We start from the raw sequence: 25,990 nt of genomic DNA, 5'->3' as shown, positions 1-25,990 counted from the left end.
CTGTTACAACCCGTTTCCTCAAAGGTCTCCAACACATTTCCCTCTAAACCTTTCACCATTCCCCAGTGGTACCTTAATTTGGTTTTTACTTTTTTGATGTGCTCACCATTCTCACCTGTGCATAGCTGCTACTACACTAGAGAGAAGGATTAGCGAACTGCAAGTACTCTGTGCACAGCTTCCTTACATTACTTTTCCCCCCAGATAAACTGGTTCTGAGAACACATGCCTCTTTCCTATGGAAAGTGGTGACACCCAGACCATCACATTGACAATCTTCTTTGGTCCACCCCACCCTTCCAAAGAGGAGAAGAGACTTCACTGCCTGGCACCAAAAAGAGAATTCTTGTTCTACATCAATCATAACTAAGACTTCCAGGTGGACGATCAACTCTTCTTTGGGTTCTTCAGCAGAAAGAAATTAAAGGCTGTGCAGAAAAGGACCATCTTAATATAGATTGTTCTCATCATTAAAATCTGCAACGTCCTGGGCAAGAAGCAACCCACTGAGAGCTTGCTTGCTCGTTCCACCAGAGCCAAGGTTGCGACCATCACCTTTGCTCATGGAGTTCCTGTCCTGGAGATCTGCCAGACTGCAGCTTGGATGGGTATCTCTGCACATGTTTACTAAGCAGTAATGCCTGGACAGTCAGGTAGGTCGTGATGGGCACTTTGTGTCGCAGCGCGAGCAGAGCATTCAGCTCAGGGGACGGCCGTTGTTCAAAGCGGCCGGGTGTGCTGCGCCCCTTCTGCGCTTTACTTTCTTGCACGAGGCCCCAAATTGGGCATGGCGCCTCAGCGAGTCTTGGGTGCGGCGCGCCCTCAATATTACCTGTCCTTTTTTCTTCTTTTTCTTCTTTTCCTATGTAATGTGTACATTCAGTAGCCATGTTCTTTCTTTTTCCCAGCATGCCTTCCTTTTCCCTTTATGCCTTAGGACCCTTTTCCAAAATGGCATATTTTCTCTATATGTTCCTGTATTTCTTTCCCAATCCAATCTGGTGACTTTCTACTTCTTGTTGGTCATTTCCTGTTCTTGGGTATATAAGGTCAGTGATTCTTGTTCTCCTTGTGCTGCAACACTTGCTTTGGTGGTGATCTTCGCTCCTGCTTGTTTTTCTCCAGTTATTTACCTCACCTGTACCAGCTTCTTCCAGAATAGTTTTTTCCTGTTTGGAAGACTCACCTTTTTGCTTCTTTTTGTTCCAGGGATTCTTGCTTTAGAGGTTTTTCCCTTTGGGCTTTTTTCCTCTGGGACTCCTGGAGGGCACAGACTGCTTTTTGGCATTCCTTCGTCGGCAGCACCGTGGCTACCAGAAAGGGCCACCCTTAACTTGGTCAAGGCAGAACCTATAAGAATCAAAACCCTTCTGCAGTTCCAGGGGGCCAAAGACATAAACGACGAGTAGCTCGTGACACTTTGTCTGTTTGGTCCTCCAGGGCTTCCTGCTCAAAATCTGTTTGCAGACAGAAGTATTGCTTAGATATTTATTTTAAGTTAAGGGATCTGCAGCTAGAAGTGACTACCAGAAAACTATGTTACTAACCTTTGGTAATGCTGTATCTGGAAGAAACTCTATGTAGCTTAAGATTCCTTACCAACTCTTCCATCCTTCCCTTTATGCAAATGGATTTCTCTACATAGAGTGACTCTTGTAGCTGCACACTGGTCCATCAGCAATCTGTCATCTCTCTGTGCTTCTGGTGTGGAAAGGTCACAAAAAGAAACTGTCAGCATGCTGGGGTGGTGTCCATATACGCATTGCACACTTCACTTCCAGTGCAGATGCCGCTGCCAGTGTGGAGCAGAGCGCATAGGTACTGCTCAAGGTTTTCCAGATCCCTGGGGAATATTTTAAGGTAAATAATCTGCAACCAGAGTTTCTACCAGATAAGTCATTACTGAAGGTAAGTAACTTGTTCACCTCTGACCTGGCAAGGCTTTTGTGTGGTCACTTTTACTGATCAGCTCTTTCAGCTTGTCTTCATTTGTTTTATCAGCCCTCTTTTAACAAGTTGCCCTTTATGATGTTTTTTACCTAGAACTCATATATGTTCCTCCAAGCACACTTTATTATGCAGCAGTGGGAGTTTAATTTGGTTCTCATATTTATAGTGTGTGCAACTTTTGAACCTATGCAAAGTTGCACCCTGAGACTTTTGACTCTGAATACTCTATTTCTTATCGCCATCACATCTGCGTGTTGTCTCAGTTTTAAACATTAGCTGTTCAGCTTCCTTTTCCCAAAACAAGTTGGTGTTTCAGACTCAGGCACCCTTTGTCCAGAAGGTGGTGTCTCTCTTTCATGTGAGGCAGTCCATCACACTCTCCACGTTCTTTTCTAAGCCACATCTCTTTGGAGATGAGGAGAGGCTCCACTGGTTGAATCTTAAGTGATCCCAAGTTTCTACATTGATAGGACTGAGGAGAACCCTGTGGATGATTTACTGTTTGTTTGGATTCGGAGATGCAAAGGAAATGAAGACAGTCTAGTAAAAAGACCTTTTCAACCTAGATTGTCCTATGCATATAGCTGTGGTATAGTTTGGCCATGTACGCTTCTAGTGTATGCCTTTTGTTCATTCCATAAGAGCAAAGGCGGAAACTATGGCTTTATCTAGAGACAGTCTAGAGTTGCACATCAAGACTCTTGGCCACAAGAAGTCATTTCACATGCTCTTTCTGGTGGATATTCTGAGTGAGGATTCTTCACCAGTCCCACAATCCTCCCTGTTCTGAGGAGTGGTATGTTTGCAGGTAATAATTTCACGCTGTGTTTCACATGCTGCCCATTTTCTCAATTAGTTAGTCGCTTCGCATCTGAGGGCATGGTAAATATCTGTGGTAGTGACATCAGCGCATAGGAGAGGCACCCATATATGGCTCTATGTCATTGCGCCAGGAGTTGTAGTGGAGGCTGGTGGTGCCACCTGCCAGTGCTAAGGAGCCATCTCATTGTTTTATGGATCCAGTCTGACATCTTGAAAGATTCAAAAGGTGAGCAATCTGCAGTTTTATTATCAACCAAAAAGTGTTACCAAAGGTAAATAACTTGCTCTTTTTTCCTGAGATCTCTTTAGTCATACTACTTCTCTCAGCACCTGCGCTATATCTGCAGTCATGTCACCCTAACTAGAAGAAAACACTGCACACTATCAGCTACTGTCCTCGCTCTTTACATTTGTTATTTTATTATGACAGTACTTAGGGCCAGATGTAGCAAAAATAAAAATTGCGACTCGCATTTTGCGAGTTGATGCGACTCGCAAAATGCGAGTCGCAAATTGGAATGCCAGAAAAAAAAGCGATCCGATTTTGCGACTCGCAGCCGGACTCGCAACGCTGTGTGCGAGTCCGCAGTTTGCGAGGTCGCTGTTTGCGAGTGTGCAAAAATGAACTCGCAATTAGCGAGTGGGTGTCGCAAATTGCGAATACCTTCAAAATTGCTTGCAGATGCAGCAGAACACTCCAGAAAGCATACCAGAACACACTGGAAACACTTCCTGGCACATGATGATGACATCACAGCCAGGAAGTTAACAAATACACCTGGAAGGAGGGCTCAACAGTGAGCAGTGTCTCTGCCACTCACAGTAGGGTGCTGAGGAATGGTAGGCACAGCACCATGGACGCAGCAGGGACCAGCCAGGCTGGCAGGAGGGGCAGGAGATCATAGATAACAGCCAGGACAGATTCATGTGGCACATGGCGTTAATGTGCCACATGACTGGTTGGCATTTTCCTGCCCATGGACAATTTCAACTTGTATATAGTTTCTTCATGACATTAATAAAACAGTTATTTTGTTCCACTTAACAAATGGTTAATAGGTGAGTATGGTGGGAGTTGACACGTACCGTCCAGAATATTGCGTTGCAATGTGGTCCCGTCTCAGTCTGCCTTGATTAGCTAGACTCCAATCCCCATGATGGCGATGTGGTTGTTCTTGCTCTTCATCATCAGGATCTGGGTCTGCAGGGGTGAGAGGTAGCCCACGTCGGGTGGCTATGTTGTGGAGGATGGCGCATGCGACCACAATTTTGAAAGCGGTAATGGGGGTGTATTGGAGGGCGCCTCCGCTGCGGTGGAGGCATCGGAATCTTGCCTTCAGGAGTCCGAAGGTGCGCTCTATGAGGTTCCTGGTCCTCTTATGCGCACTGTTGTATTGCCTCTCTGAATCATTGCTGGGTGTTAAGAATGGAGTCATGATCCATGGCCTTAGAGCATATGCACTGTCACCTGTCGGGCACAAAAGTACACTGTTAGTAAGTCCAGATAGTCGTGCACAGTGACCTGTGTGTATGTCTGCAAGGTGTATGCAGCTCTACCTAGGAGGTATCCGTCTCCAAACTCCCCACGTTCCAGGCGTTGATGTATCCCACTATGTCTAAAAATGTATGAGTCATGGGTACTGCCTGGAAACTTAGCTACGATGTCCGTGATGACGTAATGGGCATCACAAACAACCTGTATGTTGAGTGAGTGGGTACACTTTCTGTTGCGGAAAATATGTTCCAGATTAGCGGGGGGCATATTTGAATGTGTGTCCCATCTACACATCCAATGACATGGGGGAAGTGGGCAATGCGGTAAAAGTCCAGCTTCATGCTGTTCATTTCTGCCTCATTCCTTGGTAAGTATATGAACTGAGACCTGTGCGCTACTAAGGCATCTAGGAATGCCCTGAGGAACCTTGACACTGCACTTTGGGATACCCCACCTGCCACGGCAATGACCCCCTGATAGCTCCCTGAGGCCAAGAGGTGCAGTGTGCATAGTACTTGCACATGCGTAGGGATGGCGCAGCCACGCAGAGTCTTGTGTTCTAGCTGTGGTTTTAGTAAATCTATTAATTCTAGAATGGCAGCGCTGCTAAGGCGGTATTTATCATAGATCTCCTCTTCAGTTTGCTGGAAAAGGGTCTGCCTTGTTCTATATATCTTCTCCTGTCTGTGGCCCCTCCTCCTCCTCTGCTGGGCTGCGTAGACTCTCCTCCTCACTGCTATCAGGTATATGTCCGCCATCTTGAGTGACCCAGATGCCTTCTGGGTCTCCTTTTATACTTTGGTAATGGTTACCACCTGCTCTGAGTTAGTGGTAAATGCGACTTGCAAACTGGGCTTTTTGCGACTAGTCGCAATTTGCGAGTTGCAATTGCATAAGGTTTGCGACTCGCAAATTGCGACTTGCAATTTGCGGGTCGCAAAATGGGGTCGCAACGGATGCGACTCGCAAACGGGTCCCATCGCTTTTTGCGAGTCGGAAATGGGCTTTTTGCATCCCATTTCCGATTTTGCACTGTCGCAAATTGCGAATCGGCCCGTTTGCGAGTCGCAAACGTTTGCTACATCTGGCCCCAAGTCCTGTACTTCACACCGTTGTTATCCTGCAGATTCCTTGGGAGTTGTCCATTCAAGGAAGCTAGTGGACCATGTATACTTTTTACCTTCAGTAAAAATGTTTCTGATTCATATGACTCTTCCCAGAGATCCCTTACTACCCTCTCGTATCCCCTCATGAGAAAGAATATATCACTATTGTTTTCAGTTGACTCCGTCATCTAAGAGTCCTTCGCCTCTGCAATGGTGTGAGGGGAAAACAAAACAAATATAATTGACATTTCTGATGTATATGGTGCCTTTTATTGAGCCACAGCATGACCTATAGTGGATCTCTGAGTCTATTCATGATGCTAAATCGCCTCAACTTGACAACGGTGACTCCCAATTGTTAATAAATATAGTAATTGAGTCTATCGTCTTGTGTAAGGAATCCGCAAAAGCAGTCTGCAGGAAGTTGGCTGTGTGTATACTATCTCAAAGTGAGAGATAGTGTGCACAGTGTCCAAGGGTTCCCCTTAGAGGTTGATAGTGGCAAAATTAGATAATACTAATGTTCTATTTTGTGGTAGTGTGGTCGAGCAGTAGGCTTATCAGAGGGTAGTGTTAAGCATTTGTTGTACGCACACAGGCAATAAAAGAGGAACACACACTAAAAGACTCAATTCCAGGCCAATAGTTTTTATATAGAAAAATACATTTTCTCAATTTATTTTAGAACCACAAGATTCAAGATAAATACATAAAATGCAAGGTACTTCACACAGGTAAGTATAGAACTTTGACTTAAAACAGTAGTACACACAGTTTAGGTTAAAATGGCAATAAGCTATTTCAGAAGTGGACACTGTGCAAAAATCAACAGTTCCTGGGGGAGGTAAGTATGTTTGAGTTTCTCAGGTAAGTAAAGCACTTACACAGTCAGTCTCCTTGGCATATGCAGCCCACCGGTGGGAGTTCAAGGCATCCCCAAGGTCACTGCACCATCAACACAGGGCCATTCAGGTGCAGAGGTCAAAGGAGGGCCCAAAACACATAGGTGCCTATGAAGAACAGACGTGCTCCGGTTCCAGTATTCCAGCAGGTAAGTACCAGCGTCCTGGGGTTGTAGAGCACTGGGGGGGGGGTACAAACTGACACACAAAACACACCTTCAGCGGTATAGGGGTGGCTGGGTGCAGTGTGCAATGTAGGTGTCGGGTTTGCTATAGAAAGCAATGGAGGGACCCGGGGGTCACGTAGGCGATGTAGGCAGGGCACAGGGGGGCTTCTCGGGCCAGCCTCCGACGACTGGGCTAGGAAGAGGGCCACCTGCTGGTCACTCCTGCACTGGAAGGTGGTTCCTCTTGGTCCTGGAGGCTGCGGGTGCAGGGCTTGGTCCAGGCGTCTGGTTCCTTGTTACCAGGCAGTCGAGGTCAGGGGGAGCCTCTGGATCCTCTCTGCAGGCGTCGCTGAGGGGGTGCAGGGGGGTCGACTCAGGTTACCAACGTGGTCGTAGTCGCCTGGAAGTCCTCTCTGCGGTGTTGGTTCTCCTGAACTCGAGCCGGGGGCGTCGGGTGCAGAGTGAGAAGTCTCACGCTTTCGGCAGGAAGAGAGAGTTCTTTAAAAGTTGCTTTAAAGTTGCAAAGTTGTTGCAGTTTTTGTACAGTACCGCTGTTCTCGGGAATTTCTTGGTCCTTCGGGTTCAGGTCAGTCCTCTGAGTCCTCAGAGGTTGCTGGTCCTTGTAGGATGTTTCAATGTGCAGGTTCTTTGAGTCTGGAGACAGGCCGGTAGGGCTGGGGCCAAGTCAGTTGTCGTCTCAGTCGTCTCTGCGGGGTTTTCAGGTCAGCAGTCCTTCTTGTTGTTGTAGGTTACAGGAATCTGATTTCCTGGGTTCAGCGCAGCCCCTAAATACTTAATTTAGGGATGTGTTTAGGTCTGAGGGGCAGTAACTAATGGCTACTGTCCTGGACGGTGGCTACACCCTCTTTGTGCCTCCTCCTTGAGGGGAAGGGTGCACATCCCTATTCCTATTGGGGGAATCCTCCAAACTCGAGATGGAGGATTTCTAAAGGCAGGGATCACCTCAGCTCAGGGCACCTTAGGGGCTGTCCTGACTGGTCAGTGACTTCTGCTTGTTTTTCTCATTATCTCCTCCAGCCTTGCTGCCATAAGTGGGGGCAGTGGCCGGAGGGGCGGTCATCTCCAGTAGCTGGGACGCCCTGCGGTGCTGTAACAAAAGGCATGAGCCTTTGAGGCTCACCACCAGGTGTTACAGTTCCTGCAGGGGGAGGTGAGGAGCACCCCCGCCCAGTACAGGCTTTGTTCCTGGCCACAAAGTGACAAAGGCAATCACCCCATGTGGCCAGAAACTCGTCTGGTGTTTGGCAGGCTGGCAGAAACTGGTCAGCCTAGCACTAGGAGTCGGACTGGTATTCAAGGGGCATCTCTAAGATGCCCCCGGGTGTATTTTACAATAAATTGCACCGTGGCATCAGTGGGCATTTATTGTGCTGAGAAGTTTGATACCAAACTTCCCAGATTTCACTGTAGCCATTATTGAACTGTGGAGTTTGTAATTGACAAACTCCCAGACCATATACTGTTTATGGATACCCTGCACTTACAATGTCTAAGGTTTTGCTTAGACACTGTAGGGGCATAGTGCTCATGCACTTATGCCCTCACCTGTGGTATTCTGCACCCTGCCTTAGGGCTGTAAGGCCTGCTAGAGGGGCGACTTACCTATGCCATAGGCAGTGAGAGGTGGACATGGCACTCTGAGGGGAGTGCCATGTCGACTTATTCATTTTCTCCCCACCAGCACACACAAGCTGTGAGGCAGTGTGCACGTGCTGAGTGAGGGGTTCCTAGGGTGGCATAATACATACTGCAGCCCTTGGAGACCACCCCTGGCCACAGGGCCCTTGGTACCAGGGGTTACCATTTACAAGGGACTTATCTGTGTGCCAGGGCTGTGCCAATTGTGGGAACAAAGGTACAGTTTAGGGAAAGAACACTGGTGCTGGGGCCTGGTTAGCAGGGTCCCAGCACACTTTCAATCATAACTGGCATCAAGAAAATGAAAAATGTCAGTGGGTAACCATGCCAAGGAAGCCATTTCCTTACACAGTCATATCCATCAAAATTGTTACTGAAGTTAAGTAAATTCTTCACTAGGATGTCACCTGGTTAAGTTCAAGGAAATTGGAGAGGATCCAACGTAGTGCAAGAGACACAGACTTCCTGCAATGCACACGTGAGCACTCAGCCAGAGGCATGGGAAAGTGAAGTGCTTTATTAAAAAATGAGGCCAAAAACATGCTTTTTGAATGTTGTTCGATGCAACATTTTTAATGTGTGTAATTGTTTGCACTTCTGTGAATTTTCCAGTTTTTACTTGCTGTGTCTTTTTTCACTCACCTAAATTACAACTTACATATGTTCATTTACTTGTTTTTTCCAACAGAGTTGATGTAGAAGAACTGAAAAATACCACCCTCTTTAGGAAGTGGTGCATCACGCCAGTTTTGGGATTCATAGAGAACTCTTTGTATGACAGCGCACTGCTACACAGTTTATTTTACTTTCTTCTGCAAATTTTGAATTCCTGTTCAAAGCTGGCAGATATACTCCTTGACCATGGTTTGTTAAATGTACTATGTAACACCTTAGACGTTTTAAACGGACTAATGAAAAGGTGAGCCTTGAGATTAAAAATAAAATGCTAATAATTTTAATTGTATATGCAAGTTGAAATTGATTCTATGTTTTAAGTCTGCTGATAACGATTATGCTGTTTAAAAATGAGTTGAGCAAAGCTTTAACTGCTATTAACCAGTGAAAATAAAATTGATTTTAGTTTGCAATACAACATACAGGAGAAAACGGATTGTTTGTAATGTGTTGGATCTGCACCTGTTTCTCATAATTGTATTTGTTATCATGCTTACTTAAACCCGGCACACTAGGCCACCTTTGGATGTGCAGATACATTGGAATTGCCACCTTTTCTCTCTTGGAGCAGAAATAATCACCAAAAGAAACTGATTTAAGCATGCTAGGGTGGTGCCTGTAGGAAGCTGGTTCTATATGTTCTATACCAAAATGAGGTATAGTGTGCACAGAGTCCAGGGGTTCCCTTGAGGCTAAAGCAGATAATGCTAATGCTTTCTTCTGTGACACTGTGGTTGAGCAGTTGAGCTTATCAGAGGGTAGTGCAAAGCATTTGTTGTACACACCCACACACACACACTCTCTAGAAATGAGGCACACACTCAACTAACTCCAGGCCATTTGTTTTTATATAGCTAATATTTTGTGTTACTTTATTACTAGAACCAGAAGAACTTTGTTGCAGGTAAATACAGTTGCCTGTAGCTATCAAGCATATGTATGGAATGTACTTTGTTTTTTGTCGATAAAATAGTTTACAAGTAAGTAATAATTTTCTACTTCAAACGTTGACAGTGCAATTTTCCATAGGAGTCCTTGGGGTGGGGCGGGGGGGAGTGTTAGCAGAGAAACCAGGTAAGTACATGACTTATGATTCCAGTCTTCAGGGGTTAGGATGTCCACAGGTCAAAGTTCATGTTGACCACAAAAGTGCACCATCAGCAGTATGGGGCCAGCCGGGTGCAGAGGTCCAGTTTGGCACAGGTTTGGAATGGAATCCTATGAGGACTGGGGGGGCTTAGTAGAAAAGAGATTGCAGGTAAGTACCCGTGGTTCCAGGACACAGGCCTGGGGGTTTAGGTCAGTCCTTGGGAGGGAGGGAGGGTATAGGATCACACCAAACACACACCCTCAGTGGCACAGGGGCGGCCGGGTGCGAGCTGCAAACACAGAGCTGGGAGCCAAATGCTTTTCAGTAGGGGGTCCCCAGGGGTCACAAAAGATGCTGCAGGCTGGGTCCAGGGGGTCGGTTCCTTGAAACCAAAGGCTGGGCAGGCAGGGGAGGTGCCCGCTGGACGTTGCTGGACCGTCGGTCGGATTCCCCAAGGCCAGGGGGCTGTGGGTGCAGGGGTCTCCTTGGGCGTCTGGAATCTTTGTCAGATCCGGTTGCGGTCAGGGGGGATCCTTTGGATTCAGACTGCAGGCATCATTGTGTTGGCCAGGAGGGGTCAACCCAGGGTGGACTCGAGGTCGGAATCGCCTAGGGACCTTCTCTGGACCAGTGGGCCACCTAGACTCAGGCTGTGGGCATCGGGTGCAGAGTGCGCAGGGCTCGCGGATTGGGCGGTTCTGGAGTCATTTTTGGAAGTTTCTTCTGGACAGGGCTGCTATCCTTGGGAGTTATTGGTTCTCTGGTGGGCAGGCAGTCCTCTGGGGGTTTGTAGAGGTCGCTAGTCCTGCAGGATGCATCATCTTCTTGGAGCAGGGATCTTTAAAGCTGCAGACAGGCCGGTAGCGCTGGGGCTAAGTCATTTGTTGTCTGTAGTCTTCACTGCTGGGTCGGCTTAGCAGTCCTTCTTTCTTCTTGCTGCTTCTTCTTCTTGAGGTTGCCAGGAATCTGGTGAGTGGGGTTCAGGGGAGCCCTGAAATACTAGATTTAGGGGTGTTACAGGGGTCAGAGGGCAGTGGCCAATGGCTAATGTCCATGGGTGTGGCTACACCCTTCCTGTGCCCACTCCCTTTTGGGAGGGGTTTACATTCCGAACCCTATTGGTACCTACCCTCCAAAACAAGAAGGAGGATTCTGCAGTGAGGGAGACACTTCAGCTCTGAACACCTTAGAGGTGGTCCTATCTGCAGTGGACACTCCTCGCTGTTTTACCTAACTTTCCCGCAGGACTTGCCACAAAAAGTGGGGCTTGGTCTAGGATTGGGGGGGTGTCGGGTGGGCATCTCCACTAGCTAGAGTGCCCAGAGGCACTCTAACAGGAGGCCTGAGCCTTTGAGGCTCCCTGCCAAATGTTGAAGTTTCTGCAGGGAGAGGTGTGAAGCACCTCCATTCAGAGCAGGCTTTGATCCTGACCCCAGAGAGCACAAAGGCTCTTACCCTATGGGGTCAGAAACTTCTCTGTTAGTCGCAGGCTGGCACAGACTGGTCAGCCCTGCACTAAAGGGTAAGGTAAAATACAGGTGGCATCTCTAAGATGTCCTTTGTGTGCACTTACAATAAATCAAACACTGGTATCAGTGTGTGTTTATTGTGCTGAGAAGTTTGATTCCAAATCAAAGAAGCCATCATGGAGCTGTGGAGTTCGTAATGACAAACTCCCAGCCCATGTACTTAGTATGGCCACACTGCACTTACAATGTCTAAGAACTGACTTGGACATTGTAGGAGCATATTGCTCATGCAGCTGTGCCCACACCTGTGGTATAGCGCACCCTGCCTTAGGGCTGTAAGGCCTGCTAGAGGGGTGACTTACCTATGCCACAGGCAGTGGTTTGGGGGCATGGCACCCTGAGAGAGGTGCCATGTCGAATTTACCCTTTTCACCCCACCAATACACACAATCTGCAATGGCAGTGTAGATGTGTTTGGTGAGGAGTCCTATAGGGTGGCACAATACATGCTGCAGCCCTTAGGGACCCTCCCTGGTCACAGAGCCCTTGGTACGACTGGTACCTTTTATAAGGGACTTAGGGGGTCATTCTGACCTCAGCGGTAAAAGGCTCTTACCGCCGGTCAGAAGACCGCCATTCTACCGCCGCGGCCGCGGTAAACCGCCTCGGTCATTCTGACCAACAACTGCCAAGCCGCCAAAAACCCGACATCCACGGAAGGCCGCCTCATCAGCCAGCAGCGATAAACTGGAGATGACCAAACCTCCACCGCCACGCCAACACAAACACGCCCATGCCATTACGACCCACCAATCCACGCGGCGGTATTTCAACCGCGGTATTCCATTGGCGGTACACACCGCCGCGGTCAAAATACACACCCAGGCTCCAAAACCCAGCCACATTGGACAATTTGAAATACACACACCTGATACACATACAAACACCACCCCCACACATCCAAGCAACTATAAAACACACACCCACATCACCCACAAACCCCCACTAGTTGGAAATCGGAGAGAAGGCGAGAGAGAGCGAGCGAGCGAGCACAGCAATCGAAAACCCCAACACACACAGGAACCCAACATCATCAACCACACCACATCTACGCACACATCACCACACACCACCACTCACATCACCGCTAACACCACCCCACACCACCCCATGGCACCCCAAAGACACCCCAGGTTTTCGGACCAAGAACTCCGGGTCATGGTGGAGGAAATCATAAGGGTAGAGCCCCAGCTCTTCGGCACACAGGTGCAACACACCACAATAGCCAGGAAGGCGGAGCTATGGCAGAGGATTGTCGACAGGGTCAACGCTGTGGGACAGCATCCCAGAAACCGGGAAGACATCAGAAAGCGCTGGAACGACCTACGGGGGAAGGTACGGTCGATGGTCTCCAGACACAACATCGCTGTGCAGAGGACTGGCGGCGGACCCCCACCCACCCCTCCCGAATTCACAGCATGGGAGCAAGAGGTCCTTAACATCCTGCATCCTGCGGGCCTCGCTGGAGTAGGCGGAGGAATGGACTCTAGTAAGTCTAGTCTCAACTACTCCCCCCCCAACCACCAGCATGCCAACCCACACCCCCACCTCCAACCCCCCAGCACACAGCCTCCCTGCCAATGTCTCACCAGCACAACCCACCCAACCCAAAACCAAACCCTGAATGCCAACACAAACCATGGACACCCATCACCTATGCATGACCACTGCACATACCCATCCCCCCCACAAACCACCCTCACAACTCCTGCCACAAGGGGATGCCAGCACTGGGGGACAAGGGCACCCACAAATCGCACACCATGGAACACACAGAAGCAATAACCATACTCTTTCACCCCTGCAGGGCCCGAACGCCAACACACCGGCCAGGAGGGTCCAGATATGTCCATCCCACCCCCAGAACAGGCCCGCAGTGAGGACAGCAGCTCTGTCGACCTGGAACCTGATGACCAGCCCGGACCATCGGGGACCTCTGGACAGTCGGTTCCCCACACACAGACACAGGCCACAGCAGAGCTAACCCCCTCTGGGAATATCAGCACGCTCCCACCCAGCGGGCCCATGCCTCTGTCTCCAGGACAGGTCAATCAGCGGTGTGTCCGCCACTACAGGGCACCCAGGCTGACCCAACACCCCAACAACAACAGGGACCTGGGGGCAGTGGTAGTGGGCACACTGTCCAGGGGACAGAGGCCCGGGGAAACAGGGCAACTGGGAGGGCTGCAGTGCGACAGGGGGGGGAGGACAGGCCCAGGGAACCGACTCTCCAAGAGGCCCTCACCACCATCATGGGAGCATACCACCGCTCCCAGGAGACGATGACGACGGTAATGGCCAGGTTCCAGGAGATCCAGGCACAGCAGGAGGAACGGTACATGGGGTACAGAGAGGAGCTCAGGAACATCGTCCAGGCCCTGAACCTAATAGTCACCACATTGCGGGACCATGTGGCACCCCAAAGGGCCCCTGTCACCAGCCCGGACCAGGAACAGCCTACAACCTCCGCCGGCGCTAATGGACAGGAGGCCCCCACACAACGACGGGCCACCAGAACCCCACCTCCTGCTGAAGATCAGCCACCCCGCAAGAGGAGCCTGAGATCACAAAGGAAGACAGAGTAGGATGCCAAGACCCCCGCCAGCCTAAGATCCCCCCGGATGTCATTCCACTGTCCCACATCGTCACCCTGTCCAACCTTGAACTGCCCCTGCTCCATCCTTCCACAGGCATATGGACAATGCACCTGTGCGACCGAGAACTGGACTCTGCCATGGACATCACTCCACCCCCACCCATCACCATTTTACTATCATGGACCTATATGCAGCACTTTAAATAAATCACTTATTGCACTAAAAACACTCAGGAGTCTGCTTGTATTCTTAACAAATGTATTACACATAACGGGTCAAAAATGTACAGTTACATTGTGATGACAACATACCAATGTCAATTTGCTTTACTCCATGGCCGAACAAACCAGAAGTCACGCAGTGGGTCATACAGCTCTGAAAAGCCAAGGGAAAGTCACAATTCAGTTGAAAGGAACTGGGGGGAAACACAGAAAGTAGAGATGCAGGAGGCCAGAAGTACATGTAAAATGACGTGGGGGATTCTTACCTGGGTGATACTGAAAATACTGTTGTATGACCGTGTCCCTGTTGTCCGTGTCGTCACCGTCGTCTTCCTCCTCTTCACTCTCCACAGGCTCCACAGCTGCTACAACACCACCATCTGGACCATCCTCCTGCAGAAAAGGCACCTGGCGTCGCAATGCAAGATTGTGAAGCATACAGCAGGCCACGATGATCTGGCACACCTTCTTGGGTGAGTACATTAGGGATCCCCCTGTCATATGCAGGCACCTAAACCTGGCCTTCAGGAGGCCGAAGGTCCTTTCTATGATCCTCCTAGATCGCCCATGGGCCTCATTGTACCGTTCCTCTGCCCTGGTCCAGGGATTCCTCACTGGGGTCAGTAGCCACGGCAGGTTGGGGTAACCAGAGTCACCTATTAGCCACACACGGTGTCTCTGTAGCTGTTCCATCACATAGGGGATGCTGCTATTTCGCATAACATACGCGTCATGCACTGACCCCGGGAACTTGGCATTTACATGGGAGATGTACTGGTCAGCCAAACAGACCACCTGGATATTCATCGAATGGTAACTTTTCCTGTTCCTGTACACCTGCTCATCGTCTTTTGGGGGTACTAAGGCCACATGGGTCCCATCAATGGCACCAATGATGTTGGGGATATGTCCAAGGGCATAGAAGTCAGCCTTCACAGTGGCCAAATCACCCTCCTCAGGGAAAATAATGTAGCTCCGCATGTATTTCGTCAGGGCAGACAACACTCTGGACAAAATCTTAGAAAACATAGGCTGAGACATCCCTGATGACATGGCCACTGTTGTCTGAAAAGACCCACTTGCCAAGAAATGGAGAACTGACAGAACCTGCACCAGAGGGGGAATTCCTGTGGGTTGGCGGATGGGGGACATCAGTGCTGGCTCCAGCTGGGCACACAGTTCATGTATAGTGGCTCGGTCAAGTCGGTAGTGAAGTATTATATGACGTTCCTCCATTGTCGACAGGTCCACCAGCGGTCGGTACACGGGAGGATTCATCCTTCTCCTCGCAAGTCCCAGCGGACGGTGCCTAGGAAGGACAACATGGAGCACAGAGTCAAACAACCCACAGGTACGTAACTACAGCTTGCACAGTACACGATTGTCAATGCATTGAATGGCTTGTATGAGTGGCAATGCAAGGCCTAGGCCTGTGTGACGCAGTAGTAATTAAGCCCTGTGGTCCCTTGTAATGGCGGCTGCCTGACCTGTGAAGTGTGACAGTGGGATGTGAGGTCAATGCGCTGGCGTGACACACCGTGGCGGTAGGCGGTCGAAGACCGCGGCGCAAAGCCGCATTGGTTAACATCGAACCCTATGGGTTTGACGAGCCAATGACTAGCTGCGCCGGCGGTCGCGGAACGCGTACCGCCGCGGGCGTGACCGCCATTTTCTATCTGATTAATCACTCGAGACCTGATCATCCACAGGAGAGGACCTATACTGCAAGTGCTGCTGTTACCTCGGTCTGGGAGATACAATGGCTGCTGCGACTGGGGAAAGGGCCCCTGCCTTCACTACAGAAGAGTTGGAGAAACTTGTGGATGGGGTCCTGCCCCAGTATGCGCGACTCTACGGTCCTCCAGACCAACAGGTAAGTACACTGGGTGCACGTTGAATGGGCTATGCCTGGGTTGTGTATGGTGGATGTAAGATGGTGGGGTGGGGGGACAATGACGAGTGCAAGGCACGACAGATGAGAGCATGTGCCACATGGCAAGGTTGGGGAGGGGGGGCCATTCGCATCTATCATGCGGAAAATTGATGATATTTCAATTTCCACCCTGTACATGTCAGATAGGTCAGCGCCCATCAGAAGATCGACATTTGGCGTGCCATCGCCAAGGAAGTCCGGAACCTGGGGGTCCACAACAGACGGGGCACCCACTGCCGCAAGAGTTGGGAGGACATCCGCCGCGGGACCAGGAAGACCGCCGAGTCACTGCTGGGGATGGCCTCCCAACCTAGGAGGGGTGCCAGTCGTACCCTGACCCCCCTGATGTCCCGGATCCTGGCGGTGGCCTACCCCGATTTGGATGGGCGCGTGACGACATCACAGCAGACACAAGGGGGTGAGTACCAGCACATTCAGCTATCTTTACGCGCAGTGGAGGTGCCTGGGTGGGGGAGGAGGGCTGTGGGTGACATTAGGCCAGGGCGCTTTCTGTAGTGTAGTCCTCTCCTTTAGCCATGTCCCTGTGCCCCCGCCCCCCACCTCTGTACGGTGCCAGGTACAGCTAGCCATGGTCCTGCATCACCCATGTGCGCGTTTGTTGTCCCTAGACCTGTTGGCCCAGTCACAAGTACTCAGTAGTGTATCCCGATTGCGCGGCTTAGTGCATGAGGCTCCTGTGTCTGTCCTCTCCGCCAACGGTGTTGACAATGCATGTACTCAACCTTTTATTATGTCTCCCCCCACCCTTTTTCTTTATCTTCTTGTGCATGTGTGCTTCAGCATCATCAGGCGGAGGAGACTTGGCACCGGAGCACGAGGGAGCTGCGACTCACAAGGCCCCGGTGGGCCATGGCACAGACACCGAGGACACCAGTGATACGGAGGGCGAGGGGAGCTTCACAACGGGGAGCCGTGGTGAGACCAGCGACACCGACACGTCCTCGGAAGGGAGCTCCCTAGCGGTGGTGGCAACATCCGTGCCCCCCGCCTCTACAGGTACAGCCGCCACCCAGCGCACCAGCTCCGCCCTCCCAGCAGCCCCTCAGCCTACGCTCCGTGCCCGCTCGCCCAAGAAGGCGGGCATCTCCTTCGCCCCAGGCACCTCAGGCCCTGCCCCTGTTACCCCTGCTGCCCTCAGTGAGGAGGTCATTGACCTCCTGAGGACCATCATTGTTGGGCAGACTACCCTTTTGAATGCCATCCAGGGGGTAGAGAGGGAGGTGCATCGTAGCAATGCATACCTGGAGGGCATTCATTCGGGTCAGTCTGCCCATTAACGATCGTTCAATTCTCTGGCCTCAGCACTGACGGCAGCCATTGTCCCTGTTTCCAGCCTCCCTCTTCTAACTGCCTCCACCCTGTCTCTGTCTCCTGTTCCTCTGCCTATCCCATCCACACCATCAGACCAGCCTGCACACACCTCAACACCCAAGGGCAGCTCATCCAGACATAAGCACCACAGATCACACAAGCATTCACCCAAGCAACACCCAGATGCAGACATGCCAACAGCCACTACCACCTCAGTGTCCCCCACCTCCTCGTCTCCCTCCTCCCTCCCTGTGACGTCTACACTCACACCTGCATGCACACCACCAACAGCCAGTACACCCATCACCAGCACACCCTCCAGTACAGTCCGCACACGTGCAGTCACCACCCCCACTGCCGTTTACACGTCCCCTGTGTCCTCTCCCACTGTGTCTGTCACCCCCTCTTCCAAGACACACAAACGCAGGCAGCCACTCACCCAACAGCCAACCACCTCACGACATCCTGCAGCCCATGCACCTTCACCCAAGGACAGCACACCTGACTCTCCTACAACCACCTCCTCTTCCTCCACTCCCATAACCACTGCACCTACCTTTTACCTTGGTCCTAAAAAGTGTTACCTCTCCAATCTTGACCTCTTTTCCTCACCTGACCCACCCCCTCCATCTGCTAAGAGTCCCAAGAGCACCTCAGCCACCACCAGCCTGGGTTCACGTGTCAGCGTAGTCCATGGATTTTGGAGTCCCCCCTTTGCCAGCAGTGAGACATCGGTCAGCAGCAAGGGGACAGCCAGCCCCCCCCTGGAAAGAGGACCCGGAAAGTGAGGGGCCGCCACGGGAGGAGTGCCACGGCTGCCCCCAAGGACCAAAGTTCGGACACTTCACCTGCCACAACATCCAGGGGAGGCAAGGCCCAGAGAGCCACAGCGAAGGAGGGCAAGGGCAGCAGGGCGGAGAAGTCAGGCAGCAGGAGCGCGGACCAGGAGGGCCCCACAAGCCCCATCCCGGGTGTGAGGGAGGACACCCAAGTGCCCAGGACACCGTCACCGAAGGGTCCAGCAACTGCACGGTCGGAGGGCGACTGAGCAGGGAGTCCTGCCCAGGTCTGACTCCCTGGAATTACAGGACAAACACCGCTGAAGAGGGCCCCGCCGTGCAGGAAGGCACCGCTGAAGAGGGCCCCGCCGTGCAGGAAGGCACCGCTGAAGAGGGCCCGCCGTCCAGAAAGGCACCGCTGAAGAGGGCCCCGCCGCGCAGGAAGGCACCGCTGAAGAGGGCCCCGCCATCCAGAAAGGCACCGCTGAAGAGGGCCCCGCCGTGCAGGAAGGCACCGCTGAAGAGGGCCCCGCCGTCCAGAAAGGCACCGCTGAAGAGGGCCCCGCCGTGCAGGAAGGCACCGCTGAAGAGGGCCCCGCCGTGCAGGAAGGCACTGCTGAAGGGGGCCCCGCCAAGACAGGCCCGCTCCGCTGGGCCCTTCATCTCAAGCACCGCTCCGCTGGGCCCTTCATCTCAAGCACCGCTCCGCTGGGCCCTTCCTGTCAAGCACCGCTCCGCTGGGCCCTTCCTGTCAAGCACCGCTCCGCTGGGCCCTTCATCTCAAGCACCGCTCCGCTGGGCCCTTCCTGTCAAGCACCGCTCCGCTGGGCCCTTCCTGTCAAGCACCGCTCCGCTGGGCCCTTCCTGTCAAGCACCGCTCCGCTGGGCCCCGCCGTCTCAAGCACCGCTCCGCTGGGCCCTTCATCTCAAGCACCGCTCCGCTGGGCCCTTCCTGTCAAGCACCGCTCCGCTGGGCCCTTCATCTCAAGCACCGCTCCGCTGGGCCCCGCCGTCTCAAGCACCGCTCCGCTGGGCCCCGCCGTCTCAAGCACCGCTCCGCTGGGCCCTTCATCTCAAGCACCGCTCCGCTGGGCCCCGCCGTCTCAAGCACCGCTCCGCTGGGCCCTTCATCTCAAGCACCGCTCCGCTGGGCCCTTCCTGTCAAGCACCGCTCTGCTGGGCCCTTCCTGTCAAGCACCGCTCTGCTGGGCCCTTCCTGTCAAGCACCGCTCCGCTGGGCCCTTCATCTCAAGCACCGCTCCGCTGGGCCCTTCCTGTCAAGCACCGCTCCGCTGGGCCCCGCCGTCTCAAGCACCGCTCCGCTGGGCCCTTCATCTTAAGCACCGCTCCGCTGGGCCCGCCGTCTCAAGCACCGCTCCGCTGGGCCCTTCATCTCAAACACCGCTCCGCTGGGCCCTTCCTGTCAAGCACTGCTCCGCTGGGCCCTTCATCTCAAGCACCGCTCCGCTGGGCCCTTCCTGTCAAGCACCGCTCCGCTGGGCCCTTCATCTCAAGCACCGCTCCGCTGGGCCCTTCCTGTCAAGCACCGCTCCGCTGGGCCCCGCCGTCTCAAGCACCGCTCCGCTGGGCCCTTCATCTCAAGCACCGCTCCGCTGGGCCCCGCCGTCTCAAGCACCGCTCCGCTGGGCCCTTCATCTCAAACACCGCTCCTCTGGGCCCTTCCTGTCAAGCACCGCTCCGCTGGGCCCTTCCTGTCAAGCACCGCTCCACTGGGCCCCGCCGTCTCAAGCACCGCTCCGCTGGGCCCTTCCTGTCAAGCACCGCTCCGCTGGGCCCCGCCGTCTCAAGCACCGCTCCGCTGGGCCCTTCATCTCAAGCCGTCTCAAGCACCGCTCCGCTGGGCCCTTCCTGTCAAGCACCGCTCCGCTGGGCCCCGCCGTCTCAAGCACCGCTCCGCTGGGCCCTTCATCTCATGCACCGCTCCGCTGGGCCCTTCCTGTCAAGCACCGCTCCGCTGGGCCCCGCCGTCTCAAGCCCCGCTGGGCCAATGACTGTGCCGGTTCTGTGTTGTGCCAATGTTCACGCTGCACTCGGCCCACCCTGCCTCCTCCATTGCCTGTGGAGACTGTTATCCACTTGATGGACTGTGACTTTGCACTCCCTAGGATATGACAGTGGGCAAGCCACCCACTGTAGAGACTTGAGAGACTGTGGCTTTGCACTCCCCAGGATTGGACAGTGGGCATAGTGGCCCCTTCTTGGATCTGGCGTCGTGGACTCATGTGGCTGTGGTGCCCCCCCTTCCCTTCCCCCTGAGGTGCCTGTAGTTTTGTCATCTGATGCCCCTGCAGTGTTCTCTCCAACGGACTCAGGTCTCCTGTGTTGATACACTTCGGCCCACGGACATTTGCAATTTCTGTGACTGTGCGGGACTTTCTGCCTCTATTTCTCGGTCACGCAATGTTTACATTTGAAATTTTTTCCATCATTTTCCTATTTTGCCATGTCTTCAATGAACCTATTTTGTACATAAATGTTGTTTCTCACTTGAATCATATCTTTTCGTTATTCCGGGGGGTTTGGGTGGGGTCACTTTGACTTGGTGCTCTGCATTGGTGTGTAGATAGTTGGGGGGTGGGTGTGATGCGTATGTGTGTGCCCGTAACCCTTCCTCCTCCCCCCCTCCCCTGTGTCGTAGGTGCGGTACTCACCGTTGTCGTCTGCGCCGGAGTTCGTACTCGTGGTAGATGAGCAGGTAGACGAGAGCGGGTAGGATGTGTAATTCGGGCTCCATGCTGTCCTCCGTCCTTGTGGAGTGTATAGAGGTGAGCGTTTTCCCGTTCGTAGTCTGTTTCCGCCGTGGTTTTATCGGCGGGGCTCCCGCCCCGGTTGAGGTGGCGGATTGGTGAGTTGTGATAGGGTGGGCGGTACATTGTCTGCCGCCTGCCTGTTGGCGGTGACCGCCACGCTGTTTGTCTGTCCCGCCGTGGCGGTCGGAGTGGTAAAGTGGCGGGCTCTGTTGGCGGTTCCCGCCAGGGTCAGAATTCCATTTTTTGAACCGCCAGCCTGTTGGCGGGTTGGCCGCCGCTTTATCACCGACCGCCAGGGTCAGAATGACCCCCTTAGATGTGTGCCAGTTGTGGAAACAATTGTATAGTTTTGGGAAAGAACACTGGTGCCTGGTTAGCAGGATCCCAGCACACTGTCAGTCAAGTCAGCATCAATATCAGGCAAAAGGTTGGGGTGGGGGTTAACTGTGCCAAAAGGGGCACTTTCCTGTGCACGTCACAACTGGCGTGGACAATGCACATGACATGAAGCCGTTTGATTACATCTACTGGGGTCTAGGTGTTACTGCTCAATTTTTTCTGGATCCAGTTGGATGCATGGGAAATATTCTAAGGTAAGGATTCTGCGGCTAGATGGAATCTCTACAGGATAAGTATTTTCTGAAGATTAATCAACAAGTTATTTATCAGTTCAGTAATACAGATTGTAGGAAAATGGCTCCCTGTTGCAGTTACCCCCCACCTTTTGCCTGATATTGAGGCTGATTTGACTGAGAAGTGTGCTGAGACCCTGCTAAGCAGGCCCCAGCACCAGTGTTCTTTAACTAAAAATGTACCACTGTTTCCACAATTGACACACCCCTGGCACACAGAAATGTCCCTTGTAAAAGGTACCAGTGGTACCAAGGGCCCTGTGACCAGGGAAGGTCCCTAAGGGCTGCAGCATGTGTTGTGCCACCTTATGGGACCCCTCACCTAACACATGCACACTGCCATTGCAGATTGTGTGTGCTGGTGGGGAGAAAAAGGCAAAGTCGACATGGCATCCCCCTCATGATGCCATGCACACAAAATACTGCCTGTGGCATAGGTAACTCACCCCTCTCGCAGGCCTTAATTCTCTAAGGCACGGTGCACTATACCACAGGTGAGGGCATAGCTGCATGAGCGATATGCCCCTACAGTGTCTAAGTCTGTTCTTAGACATTGTAAGTACAGTGTGGCCATATTAAGTGTATGGTCTGGGAGTTTGTGAAAACAAACTCCACAGTTCCATAATGGCTATACTGAACACTGGGAAGTTTGGTATCAAACTTCTCAGAATAACAAACCCACACTGATGCCATGCTGGATTTATAAAAAACTAAATGCACACAGAGGACATCTCAGAGATGCCCTCTGTATTTTACCCCATTCCTTCAGTGCAGCACAGCCTGGCTGTGCCACTGAGACGAGTTTCTGACCCCCTGGAGTGAGAGCCTATGTGCTCTCTGATGACAGAAACAAAGCCTGCTCTCGGTGGAGGTGCTTCACACCTCCCCCTGCAGGAACTGTAACACCTAGCAGTGAGAGTCAACGGCTCAGGCTTCGTGTTACAATGCCCCAGGGCACTCCAGATAGTGAAGATGCCCGCCCCCCGGACACAGACCCCACTTTTGGCAGCAAGCCCGGGGAGATAATGAGAAAAACAAGGAGGAGTCACCCTCCAGCCAGGACAGCCCCTAAGGTGTCCTGAGCTGAGGTGAACTCTGCCTTAGGGAATCCTCCATCTTGTTTTGGAGGATTCCCCGCAATAGGATTAGGGATGTTCCCCCGCCCCACAGGGAGGAGGCACAAAGAGGGTGTAGCCACCCTCAAGGACCGTAGCCATTTGCTTCTGCCCCCCAAACCTAAACACACCCCTAAATTGAGTATTTAGGGGCGACCCCGGACCCAGGAAGCCAGATTCCTGCAACCTGAAGAAAGAAGGACGACTGCTGACCTGAAAGCCCCGCAAAGACAACGGAGACAACAATTGACCTGGCCCCAGCCCTTCTGGCCTGTCTCCAGACTCAAAGAACCTGCACAGTGACACATCTAGCGGGACCAGCGACCTCTGAGGACTCAGACGACTGAACTGCACCTAAAGGACCAAGAACCTCCAGAGGACAGCGGCTCTGTCCAGAAACAACAACAAAGAGAGCAACTCTAAAGAGACTTTAACTTCTCACCAAAAGCGTGAGCCTTCCCACTCTGCACCTGATGCCCCCAGCTCGAGTTCAGGACAACCAACACCGCAGAGAGGACCCCCAAGCGACTCAAACGATGTAGACACCCTGAGTCGACCTCCCTGCACCCCCACAGTGACGCTGCAGAGAGGATCCAGAGGTTCCCCCTTACTGCGACTGCCTGGTAACAAAGGAACCCAATGCCTGGACCAAGCACTGCACCCACAACCCCCATGACCGGGAGGAACCACCTACCAGTGAAGGAGTGACGAGCAGGTGGCCCTCATCCTAGCCCAGTCGGTGGCTGGCCCGAGAAGCCCCCCCGTGCCCTGCCTGCATCGCCAGAGTAAGCCTCGGGTCCCTCCATTGTTTTTTACGACAGACCCGACACCTACTTTGCACACTGCACCCAGCCGCCCCTGTGCCACTTAGGGTGTATTTTTTGTGCATGTGTGTTCTTCCCCCCCCCCCCCTCCAGTGCTCTACAAAACCCCCCTGGTCTGCTCCCGGAGGACCCAGGTACTTAAATGCTAGCAGATTGGAACCAGAGCACCCCTATTCTCCATAGGCGCCTATGTTATTTGGGCCCTCCTTTGACCTCTGCACCTGACCGGCCCTGTGTTGCTGGTGCGGTGGCTACGGGGTTGCCTTGAACCCCCAACGGTGGGCAGCCTAAGGCCCAGGAGACTGGACTTGTAAGTGCTTTACTTACCTAAGAAACAAACCAATACTTACCTCCCCCAGGAACTGTTGATTTTTGAAGTATCCACTTAAAAAAAAGCTTATTGCCATTTTTGCCAAAACTGTGTATACTACTGTTTTAAGTCAAAGTTCTTTACTTACCTGTGTGAAGTACCTTACAATTTATGTGCTTAACTTAAATTTGAATCTTGTGGTCCTAATATAAATTAAGAAAATAATATGTTTGTATATAAAAACCTTTTGGCCTGGAGTTAAGTCTTTGAGTGTGTGTTCTCATTTATTGCCTGTGTGTGTACAACAAATGCTTAACACTACCTTCTGATAAGCATTCTGCTCGACCACACTACGACAAAATAGAGCATTAGTATTATCTATTTTTGCCATTATCAACCTCTAAGGGGAACCCTTGGACTCTGTGCACACTATCTCTCACTTTGATATAGTATATACAGAGCCACCTTCCTACGCAGATGTACCCAATTAATTAATCTAAAGAACACATGCGTTTTTACGTGCTAATAAAATTACAAACATTCATATTGTTGCTACTAAAGAGATCTCCACGCCCACATATCACAAAAAATCACAAACAGAAAAAATCATACAAAATCGCAAACATTGCTATTTCTGCTACAAAAGAGATCTCAGCACCACAAATAATAGGAAATACATCATCTTTCAAACACGAGGTCCCAAAGTAATGAAAATGTCCTTAAAAATGATGTTGCAACACATTTTGGTGGACTCTTCGTAAACCCCCTTCTTCAAGCAAAACTTTTTTGACAAATAACCTCACTGACATGTTTCTTCAGATCCTGGTGTTAAATACATTATGTGACATACGTTCTTAATTGCCATTTGGATGCTTACTTCTTTAATCCCATTTTCTAGTATCCAAGAACCTCTTTTAGTGAGTACGTCTTACTCTTCACTGAATTTCTAAACCTCAGGTGACACTATTCACTGGAGGGCCACATCCATTCCATTACGGGCTGTGAAAGTCTTTCACATGTATTCAGGAGTCACCCATTCTTTAGTTGGGGTATCATGTCTTAATTCAGCCTTTATATGCAGAAAATTCTTATGCTTTTGATGGTTGTAGGAGGCTGGTTTAATATATGGTGTACACCTATAGGTGAGGCACCCTGTACTGAGTCCATGCAAGCCTTAGTGATAGTATAGGACGTTCTAGATAACGAGAGCTCTCGAAGGGTAGCTGTAAGGCTTACCCAGGAGGGTGTACAGCAGTTGCAAGTAGCATATAGGTCAGTCAGTGATATACACACAGGAAATAACCTTGCTCATGTTAGAAAAATAATGTATTATTTATTAAAATACTCACACTAAACTAACTTGGGTATATCTTCTAACTGCTGATATGAACATACAAAAATATAGAGGTAAGTAAAAGCCTAAAATTACATAGGCACCTATGAGGGAGCAAAGCCATATACTAAAAATAAAATGGAATGCGAACACCGTTACCAACCCAAACTACCACCTAAGGACCCTTAGGACTGGGGAAGTACTGAAATACCGAAGGTAAGTAGCTAGGATCCGCAGGTGCCCATGTACAGAGTTGTAACCCCGGGTCAGTGTCCATAGGATAACATGGGGAAGTCGCGGTTGGAGTTTTCGAGTTCTAAGACCCTTCTATGAGGATCCCAAGGAAACCCGTTGGTACAAGGGAGTTTCAAGAGTGCCCCCACTTGAGGATACCCAAAGAAGTGGAGTACCTACACCAGGAAGCCCGTGTGCATAGGGGTGACATTGTGTCAGAACCTCCTGTTAAAGTCAGTGAGGGACCTCCCGTGTCTAGCTGCTGTTGTGACCCATGGACCAGGTCGGTGGAACCCAAGCTTGGATTCTAGAAGAAGGAGACCTAAGGAAAGAGGGGAGAGAGTCCAGATCACCCAGGGGTGCCCAGGCAGTGCAGGGAGGCAATGCCCACCTGTAGGAAAATACCACTGTTTGCATGGTTACCCACTAACTTTTTGCCTTTTGTTGATGCCAGCTTTGATTTAAAGTGTGCTGGGACCCTGCTAACCAGGCCTCAGCACCAGTGTTCTTTCCC

At 51.6% G+C, this 25,990-nt stretch overlaps 1 protein-coding gene across 1 annotated transcript in view; it reads left to right on the top strand.

Moving 5' to 3' along the window:
* Positions 1-25,990, top strand: part of LYST (lysosomal trafficking regulator) — a 2,674,875-nt gene that overhangs the window by 1,466,449 nt on the left and 1,182,436 nt on the right. Inside the window, 1 exon segment of the mRNA XM_069234946.1 lies at positions 8,790-9,020. Coding sequence (XP_069091047.1) covers positions 8,790-9,020 — 231 coding nt within the window.

The sequence above is a fragment of the Pleurodeles waltl genome, chromosome 5, assembly GCF_031143425.1.
Source record: "Pleurodeles waltl isolate 20211129_DDA chromosome 5, aPleWal1.hap1.20221129, whole genome shotgun sequence".
In the NCBI taxonomy this organism is placed as follows: Eukaryota; Metazoa; Chordata; class Amphibia; order Caudata; family Salamandridae; genus Pleurodeles; species Pleurodeles waltl.
The sequence above is the reverse complement of the archived record's forward strand: the minus strand, read 5'-3'. Positions and strand labels throughout refer to the sequence as shown.